This window comes from Hemicordylus capensis, chromosome 1 (assembly GCF_027244095.1).
Source record: "Hemicordylus capensis ecotype Gifberg chromosome 1, rHemCap1.1.pri, whole genome shotgun sequence".
NCBI lineage: Eukaryota > Metazoa > Chordata > Lepidosauria > Squamata > Cordylidae > Hemicordylus > Hemicordylus capensis.
Window position 1 is genome coordinate 186,448,208 of NC_069657.1, and position 25,947 is coordinate 186,474,154.

Genomic DNA, 25,947 nt, shown 5'->3' on the forward strand with positions numbered 1-25,947 from the left:
AACAAGTCAAAATTCATTCATTCATTCATTCATTCATTCATTCTATTTCTATACCGCCCTTCCAAAAATGGCTCAGGGTGGTTTATACAGAGAAATAAAAAATAAATATAAATATTGACATTCATACACCAAAAGAATGAATCTGAGTGTAATGCATTTGGCATTTAGGGGCCATGTATTTTTATACACATTTCCACCAGTTCAGGTAAATAAATGTCAGAGTGCCTGAGTATGCAGAGAATTCTGGGTGCCAACAGGTCATGTGAACAGCCGCTCCAATACCCGTCCTTTTGTGCAGGGAGAAGGGTATGCGCTTTCAAAAGTATGATATTCAAATACTGTTTATATTCCAAGCACATATTCCTTGTTGTAACTCACTTCAACTGCAGCCATTTAACACATTTTGTATTATCCAAGGACATTAATTATCAGGGATTCATCTCAGCCTGAGGCTGTTGAACCCCGGTTCATTAGGGAAGTATTTATATCAGCTGACAGTATTACTGAAGAAATCCCTACAACCTAGACATTTGAACTTGAACTGTTGTAATCACTGTAGTTCTTCCTTTTTATAATTACTACTAAAAACATTTAGGCAGTGTGTCTGACCATGACTAGCCTCAGGGAAAATCTTCAGCGAGGTTTCTCAGTCCCCCAAATTGCAGTGAAAAAAGACAAGAGGCAAGTTCTAAAGCAGGCATCCCCAAACTGCAGCCCTCCAGATGTTGCTGAACTACAACTTCCAGCATACCCAGCCACAAAAAATTGTGTCTAGGGATGCTGGGAGTTGTAGTTCAGCAACATCTGGAGGGCCGCAGTTTGGGGATGCCTGTTCTAAAGAAATGGTGCAGGTAGGTTGGAAGGCAGGTAGATAGATAAAGAGAATGGCAACATACACTAGAGGAAAAGAAGAGGGCTGTTACTTGCAGAGGGTTGTTACTCTGCAGTCTAAATAGTAGTGCTATACACACTCTGATGCTGATGAACCAGAACTTCCTCCCACTACAGCGCTGGAAGGAACTACAGTTCCCAGCATCCCTGTGCTTCTACCTGGCTGGCCCTGCACACTCCAGTTATCATAGAAGAGCCTTTCCCAACACCAGAAATGTGGAACTTTGTGGAGATGGCTGTGCTCAGAGTGGCCGCCTCCATGCGACAGTGGGGAGTGGGGTGCCTCAAATTCATTGGCAGCAGAGCATCTGATGCACAGCCCTACTAAATGGAGACATTTAATTTCCCTTGTTTGCTGTTATCACAGCAATAAAAACAATTCAGTATAGGAAAATAACAAGACTGCCTTTTCAGAGCCACAGGAAGGCTGGAAGATCTCTCTTCCTTTGAACAGATAGCATTTGAATGCTGGCCTTCTTTGAACAGCTACAAGCATATGGATGTTGCGAGTTGAAAGCATATGGATGTTGCGAGTTTATAATTGTAGCAGAGGAAAGACTTTTGCTTGCGTCCTTGAAGAGAGCTGCTACCAGTCAGTATAAATGAGCCAATGGCATGACTCAGTAGAAGGTGATATGCTCATAGAAGGTTCAAGACAGGATAAGGCAGCTTCATTTGTGCATAGGAAATGATTCAAATCTGAAAGGTTGCAGGGAGAAAATGATGTATGGTCCTTACTTTTCACGTCACCTTAAGTGGTGCAGCAGGGAAATGCTTGACTAACAAGCAGAAGGTTGCCAGTTTGAATTCGCACTGGTACTATATCGGGCAGCAGCAATATAGGAAGATGCTAAAAGGCATAATCTCATACTGCACAGGAGGTGGCAACGGTAAACCCCTCCTGTATTCTACCATAGAAAACCACAGGTCTCTGTGGGAGCCAGGAGTTGAAATCGACTTGACAGCACACTTTACCTTACTTTCCACAAACCTCTACACCATTGAGACCCATAGCTGATTTGTATTTCAGATCAGATTGCATAAGTGGAGCAGTGATGTGTATGGGAAAAGGACAAGCAGACCAGCATAAACCACTAAATGTATTTGTTTCTGAGATCTAAGCTAAATTAAAAAAATTTTTTTAAAGAAAATATAGAACACATTTTTTAAAAACCCAAAATGTGTCCTCCAATCATAATTCAGTATCCACACAATGAAGATTTCTAATTTGTTAAAATGTTACCTTTCTTTGTCCTTAAGGACTTGTTCAGCCATTAACTTCTTAAATTCTGCCAGACGCAATAGATCTTTCACTTCCAATTCCTTCCACTTGCGTTGTTTTTCAGCCCAATATTTTTTTACCTAAGATTTGAAAGAACACAAAAGTAATAAAAAAGGGAGCTTCTCTCACTGAGTAAAGGCTATTTTGGTTTCTATAATAACAGTTTTGTTTGCCCAGAGCATATTGCTGATGACAGCAATTGAACTGTCCATTCTATATTCTCACATAGAAATGGGCTTGAAGAATTGTTAGGCATGACAATGTTAGCTACAGCATTCTCTTTCCCCATCCTTTTTAGTAACAGAAATTATAGACAGCTTTATCACTGCACACATCAAGAAGGAAGCAAATTATCTTCCATCTAGGAACTTCACGACACTTCTTCAGAACAGAGAAATATTTAAATAACAGTAACAGTAAATTCCAAAGATACTACCACAGAGGACATGGAGAGATGTGTGTGTGTAGAGGGGCGGGGGGAGAGAAATGTGCAATGAATAGAATAATGGACAATTGGGTTTTTGTTTTCTTCCTTTAAGGAAAGTAAGTAAACAAGCCTGAATAAATGAGAGCGGATGTCAAAGGACGTGGACAAAAAAACCTGGCAGATCAGTGTGATGTTCAGAGTATCTGATCAAAGCTAGCACCAGTTGAACAAATAGATCTCAAAATTCAGCACCATATGAAAGGATATATGAAAAATACTCTTACATAATTAGTAGATGGTAAGTCAGCAATTATGTCCACATAATACATTCAATACTATGGAAGTATTTCCTCTAAGCAGAGGCTAATTAATAGGACACACACTTCTGTTGTGAAAAAATATCAGCCCACAATACAGATAAACCAAAGGTTTCCACTGGGGGGAAAATGTAATTGGCATAAAGTGTTGGGATACGAGCACTTTGGGCCAGCTCAGACAACTGAACGAACCACCATACGTACACACACACACACCCCTCCATGGGGTTCTTGTGCAAGAACACCAGTACATAAGAGTAACTCAGCAATGTTTCCTTTCATAAAGGGAGAAATAAGTAACAACAGTTCTGTGGTGTCTAGGAGGGCAAGGGAGCATGCATAGGATGCATGCTATCCAATGATATGTTTTTCAGTGAGGGGTGTGTGTGTATGATTCTCCTTGTCAAACTCTGCCAGGCAAACTGCCCCAGGATCAGGTATGGCTCCTATTCTGATATTCCCAAAGGCCTCAGTTTATGCAGGGGAGGAGTTAAGTCATTGCTGGGTCCTCCTCCTGCCAGGCTGTCTGTTGCTGAGCTTGCCATCCAGACCAGTCCATTTCATCCTGGGCCTTTCCGCTCCCGAAATAGCCCTCAGCAGGTCTGACAAATTTGCCTGTCCACAGAAGCTCCCACAGCCCTTACTGGACTATTCGCCTTGTCACTTCCTCTCCCTGCAGGCCTTCCTCCCAACCTGCCCCAGTTGCTCCTCCCCCACTGCTGGCTTAGCCACAGCACAGACCTGTACTGTGGTAGTGACTAGTTGTGCTTCCTTCACTAGGCCCTGGAGAGAAGGGAAGCCCCATTTCTCCTGACTCTCGTGGGAGCTGGGCAGGAGCACAGCTCTAGGCTGCCAAACCTCTGCTGTTTGTTGGAGAGGAGGAAAGTCCCATGCCATGCTGTCCGCACACGATCTGGGTAGGATTGCTGTATTGGGCGGTGCAGTCCCAACACTCTTATCTATCTATCTATCTATCTATCTATCTATCTATCTATCTATCTATCTATCTATCTATCTATCTCCACTGTGTTCTTGTGCAAGAATACCAGAACATCAGAGTAATCTAGCTATGTTTCCTTTCATAAAGAGAGAAAGAATAACAGTTTGATGGTGTCTGGGGAGGGGGTGTGCATGGTGCCATGATATCTCTTTAGAGATGGTTCTTTATCAGGAGGGGAGCATGAGTCTAAACTGAGACCACATCCCACTGCTTTCCCCAAAAGCTGATAGACACAACCTTTTTAAAAAAGAGCTCTATGTACAGAACAGCAGACATTGGATCAGAGACGGAACTGTGCAGGCAGTATCCAATTTCACGTATGGTTCCAACTGTATAGCTTATCAGGGCAACTGTGTTTGAATAAACACAGTACAGTCTCAGCCAGACATTACTTTCTCCCTGTAGTCAGAAGGAAAGAAGGGAAACCCAGAGAGAGCAGGTTGTGATTTCTCCCCAGAAAGTAACATCTCCTCAAACCCAGAGTCTTCAGCCATTACATTCAATACAGCAGTGATTCATTTCCTTGAGGAGACCAATATTTTCTTGTCTCATAGAGAAGACCAAAGATGGCAGATCCTTTCCTCCATATTGCCCAGTAGGAAGAACTACAATAATACTTATATTTGCTATGAAAAAGAGAGAGGAGACAAAAAGCAAAAATCAACTAACATTTGTTTCAAGTAAAACAAATGTTAGCATTATGCTTAAGGCTCATTAGCTACTGTCCCTCAGAAAAATATCAACATTTAATATTGGAAAGAGGATTAAAACTGTGATTACCTCAAATGCATATGATTTATAATATTTACCCTGGGTGGGGAGGGGAAGATATATTACTAAGTTAAAATTGGCAAATATATATCAATAATTCATAGCTAACAAAATTAATAGCTTCATTAAAACATACAAAAAATACAAATGAATGAGTTCAACTTCTAGGGTGAATTTTAAGTGCATTGAGAATTCTTTGTTTTTAAGCAGTGGCTTATGAGGTCCTAAAGAACAATTCCTATCTTGTCCATTTTGCAGTGGCTCAAATACTTCACTATTCGGAGGGTTTTAAAACTCACTAGATTTACACTAGATGGCAGTCTCCACTCTAAATGGGTATCCATTAAACCAACTGGACTAATGAAATAAAAGGACATGACACTGGCCACATCATTAGAAGCTGGAGTGCCATCTTAAAACACATTTTTATGTGCTGATATGCCTGTGGCGGATTTTGACTTCTAGTATTTTAGAGGGGCACCTATTCTTATTATATCTGATATGCAACCAATGCCCATGTGAAACAATTAGGGATGGGGGGGGGATAATAACCCCTCTAAAATGTCTGTTTTCTATAAAACTGAGGTGCAAATATAGCAACCACAAAGATGTTAAAGAGTTCTGCAGACCTTTTAAAACACTAAAAACCATCCCCCAAAAGCTACCTTCTATAGATTAACTTCAGTGAACCAAGGTGAAGTTACTCCAGAACACTACTTGATGCTCAAGCTCAAATACCTCTATACAGTGACAACTTGCATGGGGTAACATAAGCACTTAATGCAAGGAAATGGAAGCACATGTAGTCTAGGTTTCTAAAAGTGTTTCTAGGCTTCAAAGAACTCCTGCATTCCTTTAAAATGCAGTTATCTTATTGCACCAAGACAGATAATCAGGCATGTTCAGAGAAAAGCAACCCACCGCCCGCGCAACCGTCCACTAGAAATGGCAGTATTGTTTGCAGATTCTGTATCATAGGGTTGGAATCTAATTTAGATTAATCTTAAGTATAGTTTTATTTAAGCAACGTTTATACATGTGTTTATATGTAGGGGCAATTAGGTATCACAGATTACTACAACAGTACTGTTAAATATCACTGGACAGGTTTATTACTTCTAATAACATCTATCCTATTGCATTAATTGCTTTGTTTTACACAGTCCATAAGAGATAAATAAGCTCCCTCATAAAATGTTACTAGGGTCAACAGGCTTTTAGGAATTATTGTCTGAATATAAAACCTGTGCACAGTACTATATATATTCCCAATCTAAACTGTATTACCACGGATGTATGTAGCAAAGTTATCTATAGATTTAATAGGTTTTGTTCCTTCTAAATTGAGCTTAATTGACTTCCCAAAATGTTATATTTGATATGTAATCTGAATGTATGTTACAGTAATCCAATACAGTTTGCTGAATTATGGAATATTCAGTAAAAACAATATGCAGTCAACAACGAATTTAGATTCCTTCCAGGGTTCCAGTGTAGCAATTCCACTTCATCAAAAGTAAAGGAGAAATTCATACTGGATACCCAATGTTCTCCAGTGAACTTAAGTAGGAATTTGCTGGAAAGGGTTAGGGATAGGGTTAACTCTTATGGGCCACACTCATGCTCTCCATGTTGGTATCAATTCAAGTGGCAACAGCCACTACTGTTGCTGTTACTTTCCATGCTGGTTTCAGGCCAACTAGTCACAGGCTTCTTATCATTAAGAGAGGGAAGAACTGTGTACGTGTAGGGTGGGGAGGCATCATGTGAGTAGCTGCTAAGCAACCATTCAAGAGTCCCTATTGCTTCTGAGTTGTGCAGGAAGCAAGGGAGGACACTTGCATGATTGTGCAGAACTGTTCAATTTCTCCCCTATTTTCCCTCATTCCAATAAGAGCAAGATGCCCAGGGCCCAATTGGCATGAAGCCATCTGAAAGGTTACAGAGGCATCACATCAATTTGGATTCAAAACAGTGGCAGATGCCTCTGTGGAGTGAGAACAGTTCCTCATGAACAATCAGCGGCAGCTCAGATTTGAGGCACAGCAGATGTAGACATGACAGAGGATGGCCAGAATGGACAGCAGTAAGAAAAGTTAGGCAGGAATCTGGGCGAAGCCCCTAGTCAGAGCATCTCCTGCACCAGATTTCTGTATTCCAAGCTCTTTTCATTCTCTAAGCAACAGTCCTATAAAGTGCTATTAGTCCTATAAAGACATATTGTAGAGCGCATAAAACAACAGATACAGAAGTGAGTGACTCTTTACAATGTATGTCACATGGATATCATATGTAAAGCTTTGATTGTAGCGCTCATGTCAATATAGCTGTTTTTGGACTACAGCTCCCAGCATCCCCAGCCAAAGTGGCCAATAGTCAGGGATAATGGGAGCTGTAGGCCAACATCTGCAGGAGGACCAAAGTTAAGTAGCCCTGGCATAGATTGACGCAGGGAAGTCTGTAAATGATTCCTTACCAAAAAAAAACCCACCTAACTATAAATCCTTTCCCGTCACAAAGGTACTAAAGCACTTCAGCAATCCAGAAGGCCTTAAGCAGGTGGGCTTGCATGTTCAGCTATGAAAATGCAAAGATCTATGTGCCTTCCACGGGAAGCCTGAGAGTTAGTGGATTATGGTTCACATATCCAGAGGCACACCTAGCCACGGACCTTGGGGATCAGGTCCGTGGCTCCTGTCTCCAGGGGGGCCTCCAAATGATCTGGGGGGCCTCCCCAGAGCCCTGCTGCTGCCCCATGCCAATATTTGCCATCTTCACCGCCAGGGGGTGAACCAAGTAGAGCAGACCTTCTCCCATGGTAGCAGTGGCTGGTGGGCCTGTGCGGCGGGTGCTCCTGCACAGTGTGAATATGGAGAGTAGCATGTCCGTGGGACCTAAAGTAACTGAGTGGACATCAAGAAACTTGTGACCGTGCACACATGCACACACCTTAGAGGGAACACTGCTTGCAACCATATTAGCAACTATGAATAAACATTAGAGTTAGTACAATCAGAAGACAGGAAATGTGCGAGAAAGGGCCATGGGGGAGCTCCACATTCACAGTAGAATTGCTGACACTTCCTATTTTGAAAAGCAACTCCCTTTGTCCCTTGGCCAATTGTCTCTCTTGAAACTTGGCGCAATCTCAGCAGCAGTCAAAAAGAGCTGTAGTCTGGAGGTTTAAAACAAAATTAGGAAACTCTCAAAATGTACAGAGAAATCCTTGCTAGGCTTTGGATCTTAGCCAGGAACCCAATCATTCTTGGTTCTGTTGCTATGCTTTGTCCTATGCTTTGTGTTTTAGAAAACACAAAGCACATGCTTTAGAAAACACATGCTTTAGAAAACACAAAGCACATGCTTGTGAAAACACATAGCACATGCTTTGTGCTATGCTTTGTGTTTTAGAAAAGTGAATAAAAGAGCACAAGAACTCCTTTCCAGTTACCCTCTTGCCCAATATTTTAAATCTTGTTTCACTGTTGAAAAACTGGGTTTCATTGATCATCACAATATTTTTTTTACTCCTCTTTGCTTTTTCCTTGACCAATTTACATAGGAACAAATTCTTTGATTGCACTGAAATGAAGAAGTGATAACATTCATTTGAGCAACACTGCCCCTCCCACCAAGTTAAAGTAACTACATGTAGTAATAAAGTTATTGATATCCCCCCCCCTCAAAGAAGTACGAGGTTGAGCCCTACATTTTGCCTCATCCTGTGGCTTATTATTGATTAGGAAAGCAATACCTTCAGCAGTTCAGCTACGGTCTGGGAATCCCAGCTAAAAGGCTGGCATTTCAAGTCAGTCAGTCATGATTTTATTAAAGTGATTGATCAGGCTACTGTTCTGTGAAAATAACTTAGTACTTTTAACTGTGGAAAGGAATCCAGAGAAGAAGCAATACATATGTAGATTTCCTATACTAATCCCACTTTTCTTCTTAAACACTGTTAAGATTTTCTTTAGAAATGACAGATTTTTTTCAGAAGGAATAAACACTTTCAGTGACATTTAGCAGAACTGCTGTAGTAATCAGAAACACCAAGTTTCTCAAATGATCAGCAAAACGAATGTTCATTCAGCTATACCGAGTGATGCCCCCATTATTCTTTCCCACTACAGACACTGGGCATCAGGCCCGCTGTTCACTGAAGCTGTCTCTGTGATGCTCCAATTGCAGTGTGCAGACATTACATTGTGATGCTTATTTGGTGCATTGCAGCATACCTTGCTGCAGCACTGGAAACCTCAGTGGTCTTTGCCACATTCGCTCTTGACAGCAAAAATCTGCCAGGCAGTTAGTTCTTCTGTACTATGACAGTGTGGCAGACACATAGCATATGCCTGGGAGTGTGCTATTAATAATAATGGCAATAAAAACTTAGCGTGACAACTGTGAATGTGGTGTGGAGTTTTCAAGCTGGAAAAAGCACTGGCAGGTCTCCACTAAGCACTTGTTAATCTTTATAATAATGCTAAAGACTGTTTACAAGGAGATAAAGCATCAACATCAATTAGAGCTTTACGTGTATTACGCTATTTTAAAAAAAACAAAACACACAGGCACGCTCTGCATACTTTCTCTTTATCCTCTGCTCTCTGAAGCATTTCCTTTTCTTTCCGAAACCTCTCTTTTTCATTTTCTTCCTCTTTCCTTCTGGCGGCGATTGCAGCTTCCAGTCGGGCAGCCTCTTCCTGCTGCGCATGCCACTGTAGCACCTAAGCAAAAAAGATCGAGACACTTGGACAGTTCAGTCCCTAACAGATTGAGAAGAATAGGGTGTTATCTTTTTTTAAATAGACAAAATAAATAAATAAAAATGCAGCAACTTGCAAATGGTACTCATGTACTGGCCAGCACAAGTAAATGGAGAGGAGGCTGGACACTGAGGACTGTGTACTTCTTGCTTGCTGTTCCGGAAAGCTGGCTGCTATTCTCTCTTGCCCTCACATTTGTCACACCTTTGCTAGCACTGGACACAACCTGTTTAGCCAAATATGTCCCTGGATGTTTGAAGTTTCCTTACTCTGTGTAGGGATTTCTGCTGCTACAGCCAGAGAGGCACCGCAGCAGGAATGAAATAAATGACAGTTTTTAAGACGCTTGAAAGTGGTTTGAGATGAGAGAGGAGGCTTCACGTCCCCTGATGTAGACATATATTTATTTTGTCTCACTGTCACCTCCTCAAACAACGCAAAAACATGTAAAGCATGTAACACTTGTTTACTAGAACACAAGTAGTGGTCTCTCTTTCAAGCCACTGTCAGCTCTCTGGAGGAAAAACAAACAAAAACATTACATCTCCATCATTGTCATGCATGAGCGTTTAAGATCAGTATATAATGCAAATGTAAGGTTTTTCTTGATTAGAATGTATATTCCAATTCCTCTTTTGCATTCTGTCCCCGCCAATCACATTTTTGTCCCTTTCTAGAAGCTGCAGCTTTTCCTAGCTAGAATGAGCAGTTACTCACACTCTAGCGACATCCTGTCTGGATTACTACAATGCAGAAGGGACTTGCACAAGGGTATTTTGAAAACTTGAGTTTCAGCATTGGATACGAGAGGTGTGTGAGCTCTTCCCTGCTCACTCTGAATCCAATTGGCAATGCAATCCCTTGCAAAGGGATCTGGGAGGGAGGCAAAGAAGTCACTCACTCTTCCAATTTTACTCTCACATGTTGCAGCTCTGAAGAGATTCTCCTCCAGGGGAGCAAGTTCCTCCCAGCAGCTTGCAGGGCAGTTGGAAAGGAACTGAGGATCTAGCACGCCTCCAGCTGCCCCGCCCTAGCAGCAGCTGCCATGACGTCAGAGCATCTGGAAGAGCTTGAGAAGTTTACTGAAGAGCCAATCTGAGCAGGTGCAGCTTCCATTAGTGTGATTGCACGGAGGACCACAAGAAGGGTCTTTGGGAGCTCAATGCAATTGTAGTGCACACTGGACTGCCTAGGGGTCTTAAAGAAAACATTTGAGGGGCTCAGAAAAATGAATCATGACCTAAAGGGCTATTTGCAAGAGAGGCTTGGGGTTAAAGAGGCTTTTGCTTAAAAAAAATTGCTGAGCTGGCTGGGTAGAAAAGCTTTTCTAGGGTTTGGTGAGACACATTCTGGAATTATCCTGGTTTCTCTTCCCTGAGGCTTAGGAGGAATCTCTTGGGTTGTCCAGGAATCCTTAAAAACCTATTTGTGCTTTGAACTACAATGGTGACTAGGACTTAAGCAAACATAATTGCTTTATAATAATACTAGTATTTTTAAGCCCGTTAAAATAACGGGCGCTAGTTGGGTTGTGTAGATATGTCTTTTAGTTCTGTGTCTCCGTTACATCTTGTATAGTTTGATTTTGTATGTGTTAATGTGTAAGTTAAGTTTTTCTGATCGATATGCATCTTAGAAGCTTTTATTTTACTTATCAATTAAGGCTTTGGGAATAATCTTTGGTTAAATACTCTTGTTTATTTTTTCATCTTGGTTTCATACTTAATTCTGTCATTGTAAGCATTGGATTTTTTTTTTTTTTTTTTTAATGACAGAACCTGCCGCCTCTGCCCTCCCCGGTTCCTGCTTCTTCTCCTTTGTTTTAGCGGCAGGGCTGGTCCCGCCGCTTTTGCCTCTGCCCTCCCCCGGTCTCCGCTTCTCCTTATTTGTTTTAGTGGCAGGGCTGGTCCCGCCGCTTTCGCCTCTGCCCTCCCCCGGTCTCCGCTTCTCCTTATTCGTTTTTGCGGCAGGTCCGGTCCCGCCACTGCCGCCTCTGATCAGTCCCCGCTTCTCTTCCTCCTTTTTAGCGGCTGGGCTGGTCCCACGGCTGCAGCATCTGCCCTCCCCGGTTCCCGCTTCTTCTCCTTCGTTTTAGCAGCAGGGCTGGTCCCACCGCTGCTGCCTCTGTCCTCCCCCGGTCTCCGCTTCTCCTCACTCGTTTTGCCGCCTCTGCCCTCCCCGGTTTCCGCTTGTTTTCTTTTGTTTTTGCGGCAGGGCCGGTCCCACCACTGCCGCATCTGATCGGTCCCCGCTTCTCTTCCTCCTTTTTAGCAGCTGGGCTGGTCCCGCCGCTGCCACATCTGCCCTCCCCGGTCCCCGCCTTTTCTCCGTGCGGTCCGGGAGCCAACATGGCCGCCGTGTCTCTGTGGCTGTATCTTTCTCGGACGTTCTGGGCATGCGCTCCGCGCATGCCCAGAACAACCGAGAAAAACACGGGCGCAGAGACACGGGCGCACACCAAGGCATTTTATTATAGAGGATAACTTTTCAAGTGGTTAACTTTGTCTTCCACCCTTTATTCTCTTGTCAAAGTTCATCAGCAAGTAAGTGGTTTTGAAGGTTTGGAAATAGAGTGCAGGTAGATTTTTCTGAGCACAAAATTAATTTTAAAAATCTAAAGAGTTGTCCCTCAATTTTGGCTTTTTCACACCCCTAAACTTTAAGAAGTAAGCTACACATGTAGCATTATGTATAGTTCGGCTTTGAGGTGAGGGAGAGGTGAGATAACCCACAATAGGGTCTGTTTGGTTGTGGTGCCCTAGCTTTGGAATGTACTCCTCAGGAAGGCTTGCTATATTTTTGGTACCAGAGAAATATCATTTTATTTGTCCAGTCCTTTTAGAATTTCTTTTAATTGAGCCTTTTAGATTAAGTTGCTTTTTTAAAAAAGTCATTGGCACTTTTTAGCTACTCTGCTGTTTTATATTATTTCAATACTGTACAGTTTTTTATTGTTTTGTATGAGTTCACATTTTCTGTAAGCTCCTTGGAGAGTTTTGAACTGAAGAGTGGCAAATAAATATTTTAACTAACTTAATAATCATAGGCTCAAAAGTGTCACATGTATGAATTGGGGACATCATCTTGGCCATTCCCTGCACACTCATGGGAAATAACATACTGCTTAGGCTCGAAGATATGCCTTCATGGGGAAAACAATACATCTGGCCAGCAGCAGAAGTGGCTGAAATGCAGCTATGTCCAATATACACAAGGATCAGAATCCAGACTGAGATTTGTGCAAGCAGAATGCTTCAGCTCACACATGGGGGAAGAGGTAATTTCCCCCCTTCTCTCTGCAGCCTTATGCCCACTGAATATATGTCCCTGAAACTTGTGCGACCCTTAGGGGCATATTTTCGGCAGTCACCAGGGGATGCAGAGGGAAGGGGGATTGGTAAAAATTGCCCACCCACTGCCACGTGCAGGTGAAAGCATTTCACTTGTGCAAATCTTATTCTGGATGCTGCTCATATTTTCATCCCCAATGTTACAATGCTGACAAGTAAACAAGCCCCAAGACTGAAAAACTGAGCCTCCTCAGCAAACATAACCTGCCTGTTTAATCAATAAAACTATATTTAATTACAAGCATGGAGTCATTTAATCCTCTGATTTATTTAGTAGAACTTATACTCTAGCCAAGACTGCATTGTTTAAGAATAAAATGTCGATTGAAAATCTAAACAGGCTCACAGACAGCATGAATCTTTTAGGTGCTTATTTGCCATTTATGGTTCTAAGTAAATAATATGGGGAAATGAGCTGAAGGTCAACAGCAGGATCACTCGTGCAAAACCACCTCCCCCAAAACTTGTAGGCTTCAGAGGCAAGCTGCCCCAAACCATCTACTACAGTTTTGCAAATCAGTGCCCAGCCCAGCAATCCCTTCCAGGTACAAAGACACCAAGGCGATGCATAAAGAGTCACCTGCCTTCAAGTACTTCTAAAAACACATTTAAAAAGCCAGGACCAGCACCACAGGAATTGGCACTATTATGCAGCTGCAAGGCCCCAGAAAGGTCTGGCCTCTAATCTACTGCACAGCAGCAACTATTACTGTCTGCCTCCTCTACCTGGACTGTGGGGAGGCTGGACTCTTGTCCCTCCCTCAGCACACAGACCACCACTTGAGGGTGACCCCTGTTCTCCTCTCACTCTTCTTCTACTAGACAGCAGAAGGTAGGTGGCGGCGGTGGCAGCAACGGCTTTCCAGTGGCACAATCAAGATCATTCAGTCTGAGCAAGGAATGATGGCTGCTGGGAGCAGCTGCCACTAGTCAAAGTGAGAGGCAGCTGAGTAAATGGAAGCAGCAGCAGCTGCTAGCTACCACCAGTAGCGACTGCCATTTGCATGAATGAGCTCACTTGCATGTCTCTCTGTTTGGGCAGCAGGGGCAGAGGGTTAGCCATGCTGGCAAGCAATAACTGCTGCCACCTGCCTACTTATGGCAAGCCTTCTGGATGGCAGCACCCCCAGAACCTGGCCATGGGGTGGGGGTGGGGGAGTGCATGCAAGTGGATCATGCCACTGAACTGAATGGAGAAGACTGCTTGTCCTCATCACAGTATACACAGGTCTCTGGACTGCTGGAAAAGATAGATTCTAGATTGTGTCACCTCCTCCTACCACTTGAAGATTCTTCTTCATAATCTCTTGCAGGCTCAGACTGGCCCACAGGGCAACGGGGCATATTCTCAGTGTGCCCCACCAGCGGGGTGCCCTGCCACACTCAGCAGCAGTGAGTAGCCCCACCCTTAAGTACCCATTCTGCTCAAAACCCAGCGCCCTCCCCACATACATTCCACCACCCTCTCAGTGACCCCAGTCCGGCCCTGATCTCTTAGCAAAAGTTCTTATATATTTCTCTCTGCTGAACCATTACATGTATATTTAGATCAAGAGTCAATTCAAATTACAGCACACTGTTGTTGTTTTTTAAAATGTCTATAAAACTTGGATATGTGCGGCCCTCTGTCTATAGAAAGTACTTTTAGAAAAGTAATGGGGGGGGGAATCCCTTCAATACATGTTTAGCTGGGAATGAAAATAATCCCCGTACTAGAAGCTAGCCTTTGTATTTTTGGAATATATCAATTACATAAATTTTTACAGTAATGGGAAATGGCAGATTAACATAAATAATCATTACATATAATTAGTGCGCTATTTAAAAAACCCCTGAATCCATGTTAAATCATTTCCATTTCTAAAATTGGAAAGTATTATTTGTCCCATTTGATTATACACTGCATACTAATGATACACTAGTAAAATAAATTACTGACAGTACCAAATGCCAATCACAAATAAAATCTCAAAGGAGGAGGGCCATTAGAACTAAGAAATGCTATAGCAGGACTAATTTTCATTACAATGCATGGGCTGTGATAGAAACTACCACTATAGACTATGAAACTGCTATGGATCAATAATCTTTGAAGTTTATTTATAAAAGTATCCTCATTTCTGGCTGACTTGCATACACAAAATCTATATCATTCTGCAATAAGTGCTTCTACAGAAAAGACCCATTATAAACATACATATTATGTGATATTCAATGGAAACTTTTCAAAAGATCAAAGGCTGTAATAAGGAAGCTTTTATCAGACATGTGCATGCCAAATCTCACAAGCTGACCCCACAACTTAGTTAAATAATGAGGACATGCTGCAAATTTCTAAGCTTGTTTAATTGGAAGTAACTCTCAATGTGTGCAATGGAAGCTACTACCAAGTTGCAGCCTGGCTTTACATCTAAGTACGTTTACCAGGAAGTAAGCCCCACTGAACTGAGTGGGCTTCCATTTCAAGTAAACATGCTTAGAATCAAGCTACAGATCAGTTTATGGTTACAGGTTGAGTATCCCTTATCCGGACATCCGAAATCTGGAATGCTCCAAAATCCGGACACCACACTGTAACAAAAACAAAACCGCCTGCAGCTGCAACCTCTCACTGAGTGAAGCCCCACCGGAGGTGCGCTTACGCCTTTTCCTTTTTCTCTGGACCCTCCTGGTCCTTTAAATGTTTTGTCTTCTTCGCCCCTTTTTTGTGTGGCAGAGTGGCTGTGACACTACTGCTGCTTCAGGTGCCTTAGGGAGAGTTGCGGCCATGGTCCCAGTGAGCGAGGGAACTGTCACGACTTCCGAGAGAGCCCCTTCCAACAGGGAGCCTCTCAGGGCATCTCTCAATTGAGAAATCTCCATGTATTTTAAAGGCACAAATCACCAAAAGGCAATGAAAACTTAAAAAACTAACCAAAAGCCAACCAAACCTAAACAAATGAGGAAAGGGAAAGGAAAAAGAGAGGAAACCAGTGACTCCCTTCGCACACAAATATTCCAAAATCTGGAATAGTCTGAAATCTGGAACACTTCTGGTCCCATGCAGTCCAGATAAGGGATACGCATCCTGTATTATAGATAAGATTGTAACTACTGCAATATTGTCTCAATAATGTCTTGACTACATGCTAAATGTTGTAATACTAGAATTCAGGCAGATAATACAGGACAGTCAAGTAAGGGTTTGAATAGAAAACACTATTTAGTTATATTGGGTAGATGCATATAACCCCGTAGGAAGCCAAGAAGTTTGAGCATGCCTCATGAATTGCCAACCTGTATTTAGCATTTCTGAGCCTCTTAAGAATAAGTTACCAAGCACGTTGGTAGAAGGAATCAATAGGAAAATATAGTTATTTTCTAAAGCATATAGGCTTCCAGCACAAATGTCAGCACAAGAGAATAAGTGGCTAGAAACAGTTTAGCTGCTTTTCGCTAAAGAGGATACTGTAATCACCTATTTAAAGCAGATCATCTGCACTGAAGTGTGGAATGATAATAATGAAGGAACCAAGAGCAAGTACTACCATTATAAGGAGACACAGAAGCATAAGATAGCAAATCTGTCAGAATTTCATTACAAAATCCTATTTTCAGGGACAGCTATAATATCTTGATTTTTTAAAAACAGAAGTTTATCTCAATATAGAAGTTGTAAGGCAAATCTTTGCTTTCACAGTTTCTAAACACAAATTGATTTTTAAGTAGCTTCTTCAGCCATTTGTAGTCTCAAAAAGGTTAGCAAACATTGACCACAATCCAGTTCAGTGTATAGGTATGCATCAATGCATACACTCAAAGACCTTTACAGCACTGCAAACAGTAATGATGCAAAGAAACATACTACAAAACGCTTCCTGGTGGAACTTTAGGAATGCGGCATCAATGGCCAAGAAGGGACAGGGAAAGTGAGCACAGATGAACATGTGCACCAGCCAATAAGGCCAGTGACAGCAAGGCTGGGGTTAAGACCTGCTACTAGAACTATCCCCCTGGGAAACATCAAGGAGGAAGCCAAGTGAGTGGCCAGACAGTAGGTAGGGATCTAGAGACAGAGGAAAAATTAGTCATATGACTGCACAGCCACATCTATGCACTTTCCATAATTGTGGATACTCTTGCATCTGCATAGTGCTAGATGGTCAACACAACAGATTAGAGGCTGGCTAATGTTCTGGTAAGGATACATTGAACAGAACTTCCTTGCCCATGGGCCAAGGAGTTCATGGACCATGAACTGATGCTTATCTCACCATGATGCATTCTATAAATAACAGGCAGATGGGCACACAGGCCAGCTCCGGGTGTGAGTGGGCTGTAAGCACATGAGTACCATGGCCCTCTTACATGAGGAACTAATTTTAGCTTGGCTTGGAGGTGAGGAATGCAATGGCTGGCAAGCAGTGGTTGGCAGGTCTCCTCCTTCAACCATCCTCCCATGCTCTCCAATGGCAAATGGGGGAATGCATACAGCAGTAGCTCCTCCTCCTCTTTTGTTCGGAGAGGAGAAACAGGAGCTTCCACCACAAATCCCTCCCATTCACTGATAGGGAACTGACAAATATGAAAGGGAATATTTGGTGGCAGATGCAGCAATTCCTCCCCGCCCCTCAGAGGGTGGGAGCAAGAAGGGTCACTATTGTGTTCCCCAGATTCACCAGTGTGGAGGGTGGGAAGAGCAGGAGCTATTACAGTTGAGTACCTCAGTGGTGGTTGCAACTCCCCCTTCTCCCATGGATAAATGGACTTTTATGTTTGTTTATTTCATTTATTACATTTATAAACCGCCCCATCCAGAAGCTCTGGGCAGCGTGCAACCATTTTTAAAAGACATAAAACACACACAATTGAAAACATAGTGCTAAAAACAATACAAAAACAATTCAAAAACAATTAAAACCATATAAACCAAGTAAAATACTTTTAGAAAACAACACTTTACAAGCCTTGGAAGGCCAGGCCAAACAAATAAGTTTTTAGGGCTCTCTTAAAGGCCAACAGAGAGCCTAAACTGCAGATATCTGCTGGGAGTGCATTCCATAGACCAGGAGCAGCTACAGAAAAGGCCCGGTTCCGAGTCGCCACAGACATACCGGTGATAACTGGAGACAGACCTCTCCAGATGACCTCAACAAGCAATGGGGATCATACCGAAGAAGGCACTCTCTAAGGTAAACCAGACCCAAGATGTTCAGAGCTTTAAAAGGTAATAACCAGCACTTTGTATTTCGCCTAAAAACATATCGGCAGCCACTGCAACTGTTTTAAGATAGGCATAATATGGTCTCTCCGGGCTACCCTAGAGACCAATCTGGCTGCCACATTTTGAACTAACTGAAGTTTCCAAACTACATACAAAGGCAGCCCCACATAGAGCGCCAGGGGCGTAGAAAGGTTGGAGTGGGCCCAGAGGCAAGATTTTAAAATGGGCCCCCCCTCACTGAAACTCAGCTCATGAAGTAAATAAATCTTAAGTGAGGCTGATTAGTGGTAACAAAAAGCATACACACACACATATACATACACCTATGCGCCACAATAGAACATCATCCTAAATTATTTTTAAATAGGTTTTGTAAATTGTGGACGATGCAAGTCATTTAATGGTACTAGAGAAAGACATGCTGTTCTGGTAGCTCCAGGTCTTAACACTCACATCAATTTCGGAGGATGAATACAACTGAAAGAAGTCCGCTCGGGTGCACAGCTGGGGGAGTCAGTCAGGTGACTTGCCTCTGGGGGCCCCCCAAGGCAGTGGGCCCCCAGACAACTGTCTCCCCTTGCCCTATTATAGTTACGCCCCTGTAGAGGGCATTGCAGTAGTCGAACCTGGATGTTACCAGTGGATGCACCACTGTTTTGAGATCTTTCTCTTCAAGGAATGGATGCAGCTGTCGAATCAGCTGAAGCTGATAGAAAGCGCTCCTGGCCATAGCCTCCACCTGAGATACTATGGTGAGGCCTGGATCCAAGAGCACTCCCAAGCTACGTACCTGTTCCTTCTAAGGGAATGTGACCCCATTCAGCACAGGAAGATCTAACTCATCCCCTAAATTCTGATGCCCCACAATGAGCACCTCCGTCTTGCTTCGATTCAGCTTCAATTTGTTATCCCTCATCCAGCCCATTACTGCCTGTAGGCAGGTGTTTAGGGAGTGAATGCCATTTCCTGATGATGAGGAGGAGGATGAGGAAGAGGAGAAATAGATTTGGGTGTCATCAGCATACTGATAACACCCTACACCAAATCTCCTGATGAACTCACCCAGCGGTTTCATGTAAATATTAAAAAGCATTGGTGACAAAATGGAGCCCTGAGGGACTCCATATCATAGCTCCCATTTTAAAGAGGAACTGTCACCAAGCTCCACCATCTGGAATCTGCCTGAGAGATAGGAGTGGAAGCACTGCAAAGCAGTGCCTCCTATCCCCAATTCCCCCAGGCAATCCAGAAAGATACCATGGTCGATGGTATTGAATGCCGCCAAGAGATCCAAAAGAACCAACAGGGTTGCACTCTCTCTGTCGATTCCCCAGTAAAGGTCATCCATCAGGCTGACCAAGGCAGACTCAACCCCATAGCCCACTCTAAAGCCAGTTTGAAATGGGTCTAGGTAATCGGTTTCCTCCAAAACCACCTGGAGCTGGATAGCCACCACTCTCTCAATCACCTTGCCCAACCATGGGAGATTGGAACCTATAACTATCCATTACTGAGGGATCTAGGGAAGGCTTCTTAAGAAGTGGTCTAACCATTGCCTCCTTCAAACAAGGAGGCATCCTACCCTCCCTCAGTGATGAGTGAATAATATTAACTAAGCCATCCCCAACCATCTCCCTGCTAGAGAGAAGCAGCCCAACTTGGGCAAGGATCCTGAGAACAAGTGGTAGGCCGCACCGCCCCAAGCAGCTTGTCCACGTCATCAGGCATCACAGATTGAAATTGATCCAATCTAATACTGCAAGAGGAATTGCTGGACACCACCTTAATAGACTCTGCAGAAACAGTGGAGTCCAAGTCGACCCGAATAAAGGAGATTTTGTCCGCAAAGAACCCATTAAAAGCATCGCAGCAGAATAAAGTCCCCGGGGATTGGTTTGAACCAGAAGGAGCCTGAATCAAACTCCTCACAACCCGGGACAGCTCTGCTGGATGTGAACCCGCAGAAGCAATGAGCACAGACCAAAATTGTTTTTTTGCCACATGCACCGCCTCTGTAGAAACCTTCAAATGGGCTCTATGCTGTGTCCTGGCACATTCAAGCTGAGTTCTACTCCACTTGTGCTCCAGTTGCCTACCTTGCTGCTTCAGACCCCGTAACTCCTCTGCTCCCCGAGGTAAGAGAGCTGACAGGGCAGCTGGAAGTGGAAACAGTTACTAAATTACTGGTTTCCCTTCCCCTGTTACGGGCAGCTGCTCTGTCAACGCCAGTTCTTCTGTTCCCCACCACAACAGTAATAGCTGCTCCAGAGCCACTGGACACACACCCAGCATCATTCTGCCCAAGAGGGCCCAAACACATGACAACAAAAGGCCTGGCACAACCCAATAAAAGGGAGGACTAACAACATTCAACTCACACCTCCAACCCCACCTTATAACTCCACCCCAGTCCCACACCAAAGGCCTGGTACCAAAGGCCAGCCCCCTTTGGTGGCTGGCTTTGGCGGCCGCCTACAGGCAGTCCTCCAGCTACATCTCCAGCGTGCCTCCCTCCAATATATGCTGCCAAGGACTCCAGAAATGTCTCCTCTCATGAGAGATCTCTGGTCCTTGGGGACAGGTGGAGCAAGTCAAGCACTTAAATAGAAGGCACAGGTGGAATAGGGCAGCAGTGAAGCTGCCCCAAGCCAGTCCTTCAGAAGGTCTGGGGCTGCAAAAACAAATCTCCTCGGCCAAGACAAGAATGCACAGGCAGGGTGAGATGGCTGTTGTTTGTCAGGAGAGGTCAGGGTGCTGACAGAATCTAACCCCCTCCTCTCTTCACCCTCTTCGATCTCCCCTTACTCTCCAAAGTCCCATGTCATCACAGGGTCCCCAAAGTCCCTTTAAAAGCCCATGCTCCCTTTAAGTCCCTTTAAAAGTCCTTACTCCCCAAAGTCCCATGTCATCACAGGGTCATCTTTTTTGCAAAAGTCCATTTGTAAATGGAGAGGACAATAGAAGGCAACAATGGTGCAAGTCTCTTAGCCAAGAGACTTGCATCACCACTGCCTTCACCTGGCACCCCTGCAAATGGAAGTGTTCCTTAAATGCTCACAATGATGCAGAAGCCTCCATGTACTTATTCAGCAGGCAGGCCATCTCCAAGGACTATAACTACAGTAATGACTAGGCCTCAAAAGCATGGACTCACCTCAACAGACACAGATGGATTGCAGGTGGCCCACAGCCACGTTTAGCTAGCAGCTGGTCATAAATATGTTATGGAACATGCTCACATGTCCCCGCTATTGTCCAGGCAGGTTCATGAGGGATATACATGCACACACAATCCCTGTCGAGTAATTCCATCCTCCATACAGTGGATTGAAACAATCATTTTATACTCCAGCAGTATTATACTATTAAAGATATTTATCTACCACTTTTAAAGCAATAAATAAATAAATATCAAAGCAGTTTATATTGCAAAAAGTACCCCAAAAATGGTCCACTGCCCCCAAAGGGCTCGAAAAGAAGAAGATGACCACCACTACCATAAAGGAGACACCAGCAACAGCCACTGCAGAGATATTCTGGACTGAAGAGGGATAGTTGCACTCCCATATTAAATCTAAGACAGTTATCATTCATATCAACAGCTGGCTGGATTTACATTTCTTTAATAATTTCTCTGTAGCTGCTCCTGGGCTGTGGAATGCACTCGCGGCAGACATCCATAGTCTGGATTCACTGTTGGCCTTCAGGAGAGCCCTTAAGACCTATCTGTTTGGCTTGGCCTTCCAGGGTTTTTTAACTGGTTTTAAACTGTAAAGGTTTGGCTTGGTTTTCCAAGGTTTTAAAATTTGTTTTAAATGTTTTAATAATGGTTTTATGTTTTTATAGTTTTTGATTTTAACAGTTAATTGATTTTACTTTTGTTTTAATGTAAACTGCCCTAAGACATTTTTGGAAGGGTGGTATAGAAATCTATCTATCTATCTATCTAATAAATAACTAAGGGAGTGCATTTTATTATTTCTATAAGCTGAAATTTCTATAACCTGAAAGGAATATAACATTCTTGATTTACAAAGGCACAACAATTGCTTCCCACTTCCAAAACTTGAGCAGTGCAGGTTGACTGGAGAGGAGAGCTGGTCTTGTGGTAGCAAGCATGACTGACTTGTCCTCTCATAGCTAAGCAGGGTCCACCCTGGTTGCATATGAATGGGAGACTAGAAGTGTGAGCACTGTAAGATATTCCCCTTCAGGGATGGAGCTGCTCTGGGAAGAGCAGAAGGTTCCAAGTTCTTTCACTGGCATCTCCAAGATAGGGCTGAGAGAGATTCTTGCCTGCAACCTTGGAGAAGCCACCGCCAGTCTGTGAAGACAATACTGTGCTAGATAGACCAATGGTCTGACTCAATATATGGCAGCTTCCTATGTTTCTGTGAAGTAACTGCATTATTTTCTGGACTACACAAACTACACCATGGCATATTAATTTCAGAAAATAATTGTGAATTTGAGAGCCCAAATGACAGAGGGCTCAGCTTAACATGCATTGCCTGGTTCAGAGCCAAATTTATCTATAAATTTACTGAGTAACTTTGGGGAAATTACTGTTTTGACCTTACTTTTCCATATGCCACATAGGAAAGCAGTTATCTACCACATGGGTCAATGTGAAAAAAAGAGCCATCATGTTTTAAACACTCTATATATAGTGGCTGGCATCCTGCACAGTGGAATGTTGGCATTGGGGACCCACGGGGTCCGCTGAACAACTTCAAAGGCAGCCCCAAAATGTAGCATGATGAGACAGCTTTGGGATGATTTAAAACTGCTTCCAGCAGTTGTGCACAGTTGGAAACAATGGAAGTAGCCTTGTGCGGCCCCCCGGAAGTGGTTTTAAGTCATTCTGCAGTTGCCCCATTTCGCCACACCATCGGGACTGCCTTCAAGTTGCACAGCAGCTCTAGCAGGTCTCTAACGCCGGAATTCTGCTGTGTGAATGCCAGCGAACAGTTATTTATTTATTTATTTGATTTCTATACCGCCCTTCCAAAAATGGCTCAAGGCAGTTTACACAGAGAAATAAATAATAAATAATAAGATGGATCCCTGTCCCCAAAGGGCTCACATTCTAAAAAGAAACATAGGACACACACCAGCAACAGTCACTGGAGGTCCTGTGCTGGGGGTGGATAGGGCCAGTTACTCTCCCCCTGCTAAATAAAGAGAAGCACCACATTAAAAGGTGCCTCTTTGCCAAGTTAGCAGGGGCTATATCTATATTTAAAGATATAGGCTATGGTCATATTTTAAGATTTGGTGATAGAATCAACATATATAAAATGTATTCAAGGAAATCAGAAGCCTTAAAACCCAGTTTTGATTTTGGAAGCATCTCAATGGTAAACTCCTCCTGTATTCTACCAAAGAAAACCACAGGGCTCTGTGGGTGTTAGGAGTTGAAATCGACTTGACGGCACACTTTACGTTTATGGGGTCTTGAAGAAAAGTCTTAGGGAGGAAAAGAAACTATTTTCTCTGCTATTCTGAGTGTCTCTGAATACCATTTGTGCTGAGTCACTGTTGATTCAGTATGCATAGATAATAGATCAATATTAGATAAATGCTTTTGGAAAATGTCCGGTTTTAATTTTTAAGGTATAAGTTTAGTAATATACACAAGGAAATGAATCAAACCTAAATTGTAAGAGAGACTGAATACATTGCCTAATAAATCTTTTCTCCCTTCTAAATTCTATGAGTCAGAAGTACATTCACTTTCTTTCCCTAACTCATGACAAAAATCGGCTGCCAAGATTTTTTTTCCCTGCCTCCAAAGTTAAATGCATTTTTAAACTCTCTTGTTGGCATAGGTTTTTCTTATAAACAGCATAATGATTCTTCTGAACACTCACTTGCTAGTGAAGATTAGAGTCACAATTCTATGGGAACTGAATGTAATCAGAAGAGCTGGTGCTGATGATAGTGAAAATGCATCTTACATTTTTAAAGCCTTGGGCGGGGTGAGGAGAGCTGGCTTTGAATGTGGAGGCCTTTCAACATATCTTGCTGTCTTTGAACAAAAATGATTTAGTCAAACCAAAAGAGTATGTGTGGTAGTGCTAAGAATAATGGGTAATAATAATAATAATAACAATAACAACTAATAGAATTGTAATACCACATCTTTATAATTGCAGCTAAGCTTGTAGGGGAGGTAAAGTTGGCAGAGTTCATGCAGAGAATGGAAATCAAGACACTTTCTTCTAAACCTGAGCTCTGATTAAAGTATCAGGATCTGAATTTATTGTACTTTTTGTTCCCAACAAGAGAGGAATTCCCTATTGCAAGATGCACAAAGCAAAAAAGGGGGAAACCAGAAGTTAAGAAAACTAATGACAATAAGATACAATATATTTACTAAAAAACCAACAAAAGTTCTAGAGCTTAACTTGACTAAATGCTTTAAAAATCCCTCACATCTGCATTATTATCATGAATTACAGTTACTAAAACAACAATCATCTGGGCATCTGGCCCTCACAAACACCTATGAAGAGGAAGCTGTAGAAGCAATAGAGGAAAACAAAACACTTTTAAAAATAAATACATTCAAAAGAAGTGGAGATTATGCAGTGTTTACTAAGCAGAAATATGATTGTTTCAATTAGATGCTGTTAGCAATAGCAATAGCAATAGCACTTACATTTATATAGCCGGAGCTCTCTAACCGGTTTACAATGATTTAGCATATTGCCCCCAACATTCTGGGTACTCATTTTACCGACCTCAGAAGGATGGAAGGCTGAGTCAACCTTGAGCCGCTGGTCAGGATCGAACTTGTAACCTTCTGGTTACAGGGCGGCAGTTTTACCAATGCACCACCAGGGGCTCGGGTTGTAAGCTGTTTTGAATTTGGAGAGGAAGGGTACAAACATTACAAGTAAGCAAGAAAGTTTAAAAAAATGTATTTATTACTAAGGTAAAGCTAGTCAACTCATTAATAGATTGCAGTTCCTTCTCCTGAGAGAGAGGAGAGAAAGCTGCATGAAGGATATACATGACAAAAAATGTAGGATTTTTTTTTTTAAGTCTACTGTCTCCTCTCTGACTGTTGAAGAGACAAATCACATTTTAAACTAAATAGTGGCTTGCCTCTTTGGCAGTGAAGGAAGTTGCAATGGAAATGTCAAATATGTCTCTGGCTGCATGCACTGCAGTTCCCTCCAATGTATGCAGATAGATTTTTTTTGTTTTTGAATAATGGTTTTAATCTTTTTATCTGTCTACTATTAAGCAAAAAAATGCACCTGCATTTACATTACAGATTTCTCCCTGTACATGTAAAGGTAAATTGTGCTGTTAAGTTGATATCGACTCCTGGTGCCCACAGAGCCCTGTGGTTTTCTTTGGTAGAATACAGGAGGTAGAATACCATTGCCTCCTCCCATGCAGTATGAGATGATGCCTTTCAGCATCTTCCTATATCGCTGCTGCCCGACATAGTAACAGTGGGGAATCAAATTGGCAACCTTCTACTTGTTAGTCAAGCATTTCCCTGCTGAGCCACTTAAGATGACCCCTGTACATGTACAGAGATTAAAATGACACAGGTTAATTTACTCATGCAGCTATCTTTTTCTCGATCATATTTAACATTAACCATATTAACATTAACCATAACATCTGGCCGCCCCTGGGCTACATAGGAGACTGCCAGTGGTGGCGGGATTGCCACCGGCAGGACCGTCACCAAAGAGGTGGCACCAAAGGGGGTCGCCCCTTTGGGGAGCCACTTCGAGGAGCAACAAGGGCAAGGGCTACCACCCTGGTTTATCATTTTTAGGGTTGGGGGGTGGCTGAGATAAGGCTTGGGTAAGATTTGTCTTGAATGTTTTGGAGTCTGTCTGGAGATGGGGAGATGGGAGGACGTGTCCAATGGTCTCAGTGCAGCTATTCCAGTGGTGGTGGGGAATAGAAGA

The 25,947-nt window shown here is 42.8% G+C and overlaps 1 protein-coding gene across 8 annotated transcripts in view; it reads right to left on the reverse strand.

Moving 5' to 3' along the window:
• Positions 1-25,947, reverse strand: part of CCDC148 (coiled-coil domain containing 148) — a 210,139-nt gene that overhangs the window by 33,581 nt on the left and 150,611 nt on the right. For all 8 annotated transcript variants that reach the window (XM_053260049.1, XM_053260039.1, XM_053260092.1 and 5 more), the window contains 2 exons: positions 9,275-9,415; positions 2,135-2,253 (listed from right to left, as the gene is read on the reverse strand). In XM_053260049.1, the coding sequence (XP_053116024.1) occupies positions 2,135-2,253; positions 9,275-9,415 (260 nt within the window). The remainder of the gene's footprint in view (positions 1-2,134; positions 2,254-9,274; positions 9,416-25,947) is intronic.